Raw genomic sequence first — 9,164 nt, 5'->3', positions numbered from 1 at the left:
CATGAAAAGCAAAAGATTATGGTACATTTGTTCATTTCTTGACTATCTTTTTTTTATGTTCTCAAAAAGTAAGACAGATGATAATAATAATTATAATAATAATAATAATGATGATGATGATGATGATGATGATATAACAACCAAATTAATTTGTGTTACAGTCAATATTAGTACACATACATACATACATACTTACATACATACACAACGGTGCACACATAAAAGAGAGCCCATTGCTTTGAACATGTTAAATCAAGGGTGTAATCAACAAAGAGAAAAAATAAGATGCCAGGACCCAATGGGTGCATACATACAGCAATCCAATTCATTGCCAATTAAGAATTAATCTAACAAGCTACCTTCAACTGATTTTATAGCTTCTCAGAGACAAAGGCACAGGAATAACATTCTCTCAGTATAGAAATGTACCAGCATTTGCTCAACTGCAATGTAACCGATCATAAAGGGAAAGAACAAAGGAGAACAGATTATTACCATTTTAATCAAGATTATTTTAAAGACTAAAACAGTTAGTGCTGTAATTTCATTACACTTGATTTTAAAATTGTTTGTAATGAACAGTTTGGTGACTGGAAATTTCTTTTTAAGGCCAACTCATTCGTAGTCTGTGCCACAGATGAAATTAAACTCTAATTAAAGCTGTCTGTAAATCAGTGCCAAAATCCTTGTTCTGGGGCCCCCAACTGTGTCTCAGGATTTGAGTATGTGGCATTTGTCAAAACAATTGTTACTTTGCTGATCAGGATAAATGGGAATCCAAAACACACTTGTGGCTATTTGTGGAGTCTGTTGGGGGTCAAGAACAAATGACCTCAGCACTGCTTTGCAGACGTTACTAGCCAAGGTTAAATTATGTTTCCCATGGCTAACTCAATTGAGGATGCTTCTCCATGGCGATCATGGCTTGAGGCTATTAGCCAAAGTTGGCATTGTTCCTTGTGGGAAGCCTCAAAGCCTTGCTGACTAAATTCTCTCGTGGAGAGAAAATGTTTCATTAGCATGGGTGCATGGTCAATCAGAAGATGTCCATAATTGCCAGTTCCCAGGCTGCTCCCAAATAGCTCTCTTAACAAGAAACCCCATTCTTTGCACTATATAAAAATGTTTAAAATAAGATATGCATTTAAGTGGTATAAGTGGTATGTTAACCTCATTTTGAAATTTGCTTGCTTAACTAACTGCAACAAAATATATGGGGACTTGCTTGTTAAAATATGCTGGGCAGCTGAAAAAGTTCTGGGTGGAAGGTGCCTGCAGGAGGATGATCAATAACTGAACAAAAACAAACTCAGTATTTTAAATAAATCTTAAAATAAAAAAGGTTATAATTTACATCATTTTCTTCCTCGAACTCACTCCTGTGATTGCAACTATATCTAATAAAAACCCTTAAAAATAGACACTGCTGATTAGTTGAACAGGTAAGTGATAAAAATGTGAGACTTATGATTAAAGCAATGTTAAAAATAAACATACCTAGACATCAAAGAGGTCAATCTCTCCTTGTTCTGTCTCTTTAAAAACTTTTTCATGTGTCATCAGGGCAATTTCTTTCCATTCTCTGCACACCTAGAATTTAATGTTAATGCAGTAGGTTACGTACTAGGAATGTATTAAGGCAAATAAGTCTTTTATTAAGACTCAGAGACACTCCATTTCAATTATAAGCAGTATAAACTGATGTGTTTGGCATTGATTTACAAACAATTAACAATTTTTGGATGAGGTTGAGCAAAATACCGTGATTTGTCTGTGGCAAGCAGATGTTTTACCATTTGATCGCTGAATTTGTTTGTTTTTTTTTTCAAAGTTGGACAACAGTCTGCTCATGAGCAGACCATTATTTGCAGGACACATGTTGGGATCTCCGCCAATGAAAAGGAAGAAAAATTTGCAACGAATGATAATAATAACTATTGGATGTTAGAAAATATTATTTGGAAATGTGCAATATTGTTGAAAGCTTGTTCACAGCATAAGCAGTGTTTAAGATATTGACCAAACACATAAACAAACAAACAAAAACAAGAACTTTTGACAACACACATGCTACTAAAGCAATACTAACTGAATAATATTACATATTGCAACACCAAACTGAATAATAGAACATGATGTTGAATAAGTTGGAAAAATTTATAATTTCAGATAGAACTACACATTCATCATGCTTCTGATTATCTTCTTCAGAGTTCATGCAGATTTTTGGATTCAAAATTCAAGACTTTTCCCAGACTTTTTTCCCAAAACATCAATTTATTTTTCCAGACTGAAGGTTATTATCGAATAGGTGATCAATAGAGATCTTGAAAATGCAGGAACCATGCAAGCTTCTTTCATGATGCACTGCAAATGTATAGTAACCATGGTGCAATTATTCTCTTCTTCTTAAGTCTCAGTCTGTGACTTAATGTCTTAGCTACAGACGAAATTGAAATGACCAATGTAATGTAGACATTATCTCCATTTTCAAGAAAATTTCCAGGTCTGGAAAATCAAGCCTTTTTCAAGAATTTATGAATCTGTACAAACCCTGTTCTTTTTACAGTACATGTATTCACTTTCAGTGACTTTTAAATGTTTTAAGGCAGAATGACCTTTAGATAAGTACTGTACAGCACTAAAAGGTTTTGACTGAATTAAAGCTACTTGATGTTTCTATCACTCGCTAATTATTTTCCCAAATATTGGCAAAGATCAAAGTCATCTGAAATCACTGTAAAAAAAAGTTGATTAACTGATGCAGCACTTTTATGTACCTCAACTTTAACAGCACAAGTTGCAGTTGCCTTGTACTAATTTCTATATCATTTGAGTACTTTACCCTGATAGCGTTGCAGATGAAACAGAACTCGACACTGACACCTCTACCACCTAACACCAATGAAACATTTGTCTTCTTCACCAAAAGAAGTACCAAGGTCTTGTAGTCCAGTACAACTAAGTTTGATAACAGAAATGGGAAAGCAAAAGTTAACATACTAAACTTTCCAGAAAATTAATCTCCAATGCATCTAATGAAAAGGGTAGTCCAATCAATTTCTGACATACAATAATAATAAATTCCAGGTTTTATTTCTTGCTGCTGCAGTTTAATCTTAAACATGTTTTACTACATAAAAAAAACTCTTAATTTACTTAAATTTGACTACTTCTTCTATCTAGTTCTAGTCAGACTACCAATTGGGTAGAAACAATAAATTGTTACAAATAGTATCATGAACAAGAAGTTGACTTTTAAAGCAAATTCCAAGACTAACACTGATTCTTACTAAGAGATTCAACAGTGTAATGTCTACCATCAACTGTTATTCCTTTTTCCTTTAATATTTTCTTTTGGTAGTTGATATCCTCAAGAAGAATCTTGAGGTTGTCTCTGTCAACAAACAGAAACCAAAAATCTATACAGTCATTGTTATATTTAGTGCATTAAAGCCAAATTAGGGATATTGATATCGATCCACTTAGATCTCAGAGTGGATGCATGACCTGGTGATATTGTTATATTGTAACTGAGTGGGGCCTACAAAAATCTGACATAGTGTTATTTAAGTTAAAGGCACATACAACCACAAGCATTATTCTTGCCAGAAGGTAGTAAAGAGTTCAAGCAAGTTGCAATTCACAAACCTGTCTTCTTTACAGTTGGCAATTGTCAATGGGTAGACTGATTTTACACTTTGCTGGCTATATACAGCACCATCATGAGGAACAGACATAGGGTAATTTATTTTGAAGATGCACGCACGAAGAACTAGAAATGGCAGGCTGACATGAGCGCTTTTCAATTCTCAACGAAGCATGTTTCAAAATCATAATTTTGACGACATTCGCGTGGAAGCTTCGGCATTCGATCCTGGACTTTAAGTTCGACTGTAAAAGCCTCTCTGAGCGAAATCCATATTTTAAGACCTAAACTGTTTTCTAAATCATGTTGCCTGAAGAAGTGCAATTCGAAGTAGAGCATTTACGCTTGATTAGTGCAACTTTCGAGCCATATTTTGAACGTTTCCGTCGTTGTAGAGGCCGTCAAAAATTGAAAATAGTCCACTTGCTTGCTCCAAATAATCTTCAAATTTTTTCCACAAAACCTGCGTTTTTGATGATCATGAAGGCCTTCTAAAACGCAAGATGGCAATGTTTATAAGTTAAATCCCGTCTATGCTCGTACATGTAGTTTACCAGACCGGGACTGTTCGGTCTCTAATCATGGTGATTGGCTGACAAAGTGCCACTCAACAATTGTCATAACCCAAGCACGTGCAGGGTTCAATGAGTACACTTCCTCACTCAAACGTGATTGGTTGGGACAAAAACATAGCAATTTTAGTAGCTGAGGACGGATAGGAAATTCTGCAGCTCGGAGACAACGACAAAAGACCTCGTAAATGAAAGCTATAATATAACAGAGGAGTTAGAATTTCTGGCTTGACGACTAAATTAAGGTGAGATTTGAGTTACTTTATTTCCAATTGCCAAAATTTTGCTTTTTAGCGATCCGTTGCTGATTTCAGATATATATCCTCGCGTTTAACATGTCCAAATACCATAATATCATGAAATCTCTTCCTCGGACGAAATTCTATTATGGTGACTTGAAAATTGCTCAAGGATATCGCCTGGTATCAATGGAAAGTCTCAGAGAGTTTGTAAACAAAAGAAAAACTCATGGCCCGTGTACCTAAGATAAGCCTCTTAGTTTCGAGTATTATACGATAAAAACCCTTTTTTGCAAAGCGTTACTTATCTGGATTTGAACTAGAAAATAAATAGATTGTTTCCTTTATATATTCGGTAAAGCAGAGTAGCATTGGTATCTGTCTAGCTTAGGCTTTTTAGCTTTTCTTTGCCAGCCATGACTTTTATTAACTAACTTTTTCAAAGTATTGAAAATCTCTCCATATATTTCTTTGTAAAATTTGACACCATTATTAAAGTTACATTTCTAAGAAACCGCTTACGCCACGCGAGAGTGAAAAAAAACCATTTTATTTTTCACCGTGTACATGGAAAACAGAAAAACGCGTTACGGCTGTTTCGTGATGGAAATTTACTTCGCGCATGCGGTCTACAGGAAACATCGAGTTAATTATTATTTCTCTGGTTAATACCAAATTATGCATTTGCATAAATCTAGCGTCCATGGCAACCCCTTGAGCTAAGAGCTAGTTTAGCCAATAAAATCTTACTGCATATGTAATGTATGTGAGCGAAGTTCAGCATGGCGGATGTGTGCACATGGAAGAGGCCTTTGCTGTCGAAAATTTGAGTAAAATCGGTCAAATTTTGCCTGTATTCGACGAAAACACGTTGGTGGAGTTTAACAAGTACACCCTATGAAATCGACTGAAAACTTTGATTTCAATTTGCAAAAGGCCCGAATTTTTTCCAGCAAAGCAAGAATCACAAGAGAAGACTTCAAACCTTACTGAACAACTGATAGAGGTAAGTGTTTTAATCCGAATTGTTTTAGACTCCTTTTGAGTGCTATTAATATGTTAAGATCGGCCGTTATGCGACTCCATTTTGAATTTTGGAGGTGCTGAATTTTAAGCAAAACAGTCTGTAAACGACTGGAGAGCTTTAGTTTTGGTTCCAAAGAGTGCGGTAACACTTTTATTTATCTAACTTAGTACTTGAGCAAATAAATTACACTAGATTTACATACATAGTACTCGTTCTTAGTCAATGAACCGATACATTGCAAGTGAAAAGGCAGGAGATTTACTCGTTCGCTTTTCGTTTTAAATTTCTCTCTTTAGGTTAGGGAGCTTTCCGGACTCGTGGCAATGTGGTGGTTAACAAGGATTTGACGTAATCTCGTGTCCTTTTTCTTCACATGGTCAAAATGCTGGGACTGGGTGTTGAAGGAGTGTATTCCTTCAATCCTTCGTTCACCATGGAATCCATTGTTGAAGAAAAGGGCAAACATGTTCTTCTAGCATATGGAGCCTTGGTGTGATCATCATGTCTGGGAATTTTTCCCTAATGAACTGAAGAAAATTTGCGATGCCTTCCTCTGCAACAAGAAAAGGTGGAACAGACTTAAGACATGATCTTATTATTGAATTCATGTTTTTAATAAAAGTGAGGTTCTTTCTTTCACTTACCTAGCTTATCAATCTTGCCATTATTGAGATAGTCTGCACTTTCATAGACTAAGTGGCAAGCAGCAAATAACTGGAAAACTTGTTTAAATTTAACACTTATTTCTCTTGCTTGAGAAAGGAAGGAAGTACACAGCTCCTCTGTTTTTATCACCACAGTACTGCATAGTTAAATGATATTGTCCTCCTACCAAAAAGAAACCCGCAACAATTTCCTTCTCTAAGGGTAGGATTTGTGTTACCTTGCAGTAAGTGTGTACATGGTTACCAATTAATGATTTTCCATGGTAAGCTTGTCTCTTGACATTCATTTTCTTGAGAACCTCATCCAAATGAACTGATAATGGTCCATTGACTTTCTCAAAGGCAGCCAATTCCATTTGTTCATCTGAAAGCTTTTCCTATAATGTTGAGTTAATACTTTTTAAATCATGCTGTTGATAGGTTGTTAAATTCATTTGAGCTAGTGTATTATTATAAATAAATGATCTGTAAAACAAAATCATACCTTCTTCAACTGAAAAATTAAGATGGGTTTGAAACGTGTGCGATGGAAGTGGAGGATCGTACAGCTGTTATACTGGAAAACACAAATGTATCATTGCTACCTCCTCCTTTGCATTTCCAAGGAGTTTGTGTATCTCCTGTAGTAGTGTAAAGTAGGCAGGCATGATATGAACATTAGCATGCAGACTTTGTAAATTCAGCAACTCCTGTAAAGAATTGGCTTTTTCATGAAATTTTTGTGCCTGCCTAGTATGTAGTTGGGCAGCTCTGAATGCCTGGATCTTTTCATCATTCTCTTCACAGTCTCCTGCCAGCATCATTTGAATTTTTTTGTCCATTGCAAAGCACTGGTTCTCTAGTTCATCAAACAGTTTCTTAATCACACCCAAGCTAATGTGAAGTCCAGGAACACAAACCTGAAATAGAGAACCATTTAGTTAGGTGTCCTGTACGTCCCTCTTCAAAGCAATAAAATAAACTCTTCTAAGGGCTGAAAATGGATTATCTTGAAATGAAATGAATGTCTTTATTTTTAACTTAAAAAAAATATTTTATTACCTGGCCACCTGTTTTGAGGAGAATAGTTGCCCCATCCTGAGACTGTGAAAGGAACTGTCTAATGATGAACAATCCAACTTCCTCCTTTAGGGATGAATAAACTTCCTATGGGCTGGTTAGTAGTTGATAATCTGAAAGTTTTTCCCCACAGGTTGTTGTTGTGCTAGTGGTGGTTGTAAGTTCTGCTTGTATTGATGGTACATTTACCTGTGCTGGTCCCTTTTCCTCTGCTGCAGGTATGGGTTTCACTGGGACAAGGGGGGATGGTTTTACTGAAACTGATCTTTGGGAAGGGGTTAAAACGTGTGTGGGTGCTGTCGTAGGGCTTTGAATGCAATATTCTAGATGTTGAGGTAGTTGGTGAAGTTTTACTGTGTGTTTACAAATAGGACATCGAAAATCTAACTCTGAAAGTATAGTGCAAAGAACAAAAGGGGCTGGTTCAATGAACTTGTTAGGATTTACAGTGACAGTTCAGCACACCAGGCAAAGGGATCCACACATTTCAAAAGAAAATGACCAACAACTAGCAAAAAATATGTGTGGAGTTCAGCATTTTGTCTGGACTGGTTGATCAAGTACCTCTTTTCAAATTGGGCACAAATACTTGTGCTTGTTTTCAACAAACTGTTCTGGGTAAAGAGGTTCTGATCCTCTAAAGCTTTGTAGATTCTTTACCTCCTCAGAGAATGAGAGTGTGGCTGGATCAGGTTGGAAGCTTAAAGTGCCAGACATTCCTTCACCATTTCCACTTGTTCCTTGGGTCTAGCTGAGTCCTTTCTGGGTTTTATTCCAGCTTTAATCTTCTTCCCACCAGGTCTCTTTTGATCTCTAAAGAAACTGCAGATCTTACAGTTGCCAGTGCGTTTGTGTGGAGGCTACACATTGACAGCAAGGCGTGTGCCTCCTCTTAAGCAAGTTTGTAGCACTAGTGGCAGAACTTAAGAGGGCACATGTCAAGGTCATCTTTACGAACTTAGACGTCAAAGGCTGTGAAAATAATCTCCATCTTATCATCGCAAAGAAAGCTGTTCTCACACTTATCTTTTGCCTTCAGTTCTTTAATCGCTCTCCACAAATTCGGCAAAGTTTTCCAATATTTGTCGATCTTCAGAGAGACCAAAATTAGCCATCTGAATGTAATAATTGAACCGAGTTCTAAACTAAACTTGGACTAAGCAAAGCAGTTCTAAATTGACTCAAGATATGTTCCGAAGTTCCTTTCTCCGACTTTTTATTTATTCAGAAGGGTATACCCTTAGGGTTTGTATCTTCTTTCAGGAAGGGGTGCGGGAATATTTGAATTTTTGTGTTATTGCGTGTAGTTCGTTCCATTTGAAGGGGGAGGGAATATTCGCAATAAACCATGTTGATCATGGCCAAGAACAACGATTTAACTACCAGATCAAAGCACAAATAGTAACATGTAATTGGAGGATATATTATCCCTGGTCGTGACTGAAATGTTGACCGAAAGAAACGTCTTGTCCCTGCTTTCACTATTTCTTGTAGCTTCCCGTGACAGATCGATGACGTATTCTTTTCGGGAAGGAAATCACACGCACTTAGTACACCTTTCTTGCACGTAACAGAAGGCCGTGGACATTTTAGCATTTTGTCATACATCGTTTATTCTTTGTTTAGCCTATGGGTAAGCATGATTGCATTAAGAGGATAAATTCGCGTAGTTCAGAGGCATTAGTTCGAGGTCAAAGAGGAGATGGACGCCATATTTACTATTACGGTGATGAAGTGTAATCGCAGACTACACCGCTCAAAACAATTCGGATTAAAACGTCAAGGTATAGAGACTAACGGCAAAGGAGAGACGTAAAGCCAGAGTCGTTCCTTTATTGAAAGAAAAATTCGAATCAATCAGAATCTTGCCTGAAAATGAGAAGACCTCAAAAAGGCGATAGGTCATTTCGCGTCAAAGCAAGATGCCATCAAGCCGTCGTATTGTTAACTATC

The 9,164-nt window shown here is 36.7% G+C and overlaps 2 protein-coding genes and 1 long non-coding RNA gene across 6 annotated transcripts; 1 reads left to right on the top strand and 2 right to left on the bottom strand.

Moving 5' to 3' along the window:
* On the bottom strand, positions 1 to 4,280 carry LOC149038307 (uncharacterized). Of its 3 annotated transcripts, none has more exons than XM_089187281.1 (5): positions 3,652 to 4,275; positions 3,294 to 3,397; positions 2,846 to 2,961; positions 1,498 to 1,590; positions 1 to 443 (listed from the first exon to the last, which is right to left on the bottom strand). In XM_089187281.1, exons 1-4 carry the CDS (start codon positions 3,738 to 3,740, stop codon positions 1,498 to 1,500), a joined length of 402 nt encoding a protein of 133 aa, XP_089043407.1. In that variant the 5' UTR covers positions 3,741 to 4,275; the 3' UTR covers positions 1 to 443. The 3 variants fall into 3 exon arrangements, 2 of the variants coding, with proteins under 2 accessions (XP_089043407.1, XP_089043406.1); XR_016181071.1 differs by lacking the exon at positions 1 to 443 and adding an exon at positions 897 to 1,112 and having other exon boundaries at positions 2,781 to 2,961; XM_089187280.1 differs by lacking the exon at positions 1 to 443 and adding an exon at positions 897 to 1,112 and having other exon boundaries at positions 3,652 to 4,280.
* An 833-nt stretch (positions 4,281 to 5,113) lies between these two features.
* Positions 5,114 to 6,630, top strand: LOC149038306 (uncharacterized). The gene is made up of 2 exons (XR_016181070.1): positions 5,114 to 5,466; positions 5,784 to 6,630. It is a non-coding gene; the product is annotated as an uncharacterized LOC149038306 (long non-coding RNA).
* LOC149038305 (uncharacterized) lies at positions 6,631 to 9,164 on the bottom strand. 2 transcript variants are annotated; one of them, XR_016181069.1, is made up of 3 exons: positions 7,872 to 9,164; positions 7,194 to 7,441; positions 6,631 to 7,051 (listed from the first exon to the last, which is right to left on the bottom strand). XR_016181069.1 is itself a non-coding variant. In XM_089187278.1 (3 exons), exons 1-3 carry the CDS (start codon positions 7,926 to 7,928, stop codon positions 6,704 to 6,706), a joined length of 459 nt encoding a protein of 152 aa, XP_089043404.1. In that variant the 5' UTR covers positions 7,929 to 8,673; the 3' UTR covers positions 6,631 to 6,703. The 2 variants fall into 2 exon arrangements, 1 of the variants encoding a protein (XP_089043404.1); XM_089187278.1 differs by having other exon boundaries at positions 7,194 to 7,247; positions 7,872 to 8,673.

Source organism: Pocillopora damicornis, chromosome 11 (genome assembly GCF_964200805.1).
Source record: "Pocillopora damicornis chromosome 11, jaPocDami1.2, whole genome shotgun sequence".
Taxonomy (NCBI): Eukaryota; Metazoa; Cnidaria; class Anthozoa; order Scleractinia; family Pocilloporidae; genus Pocillopora; species Pocillopora damicornis.
This window is presented reverse-complemented; position numbering and strand designations above follow the sequence as displayed.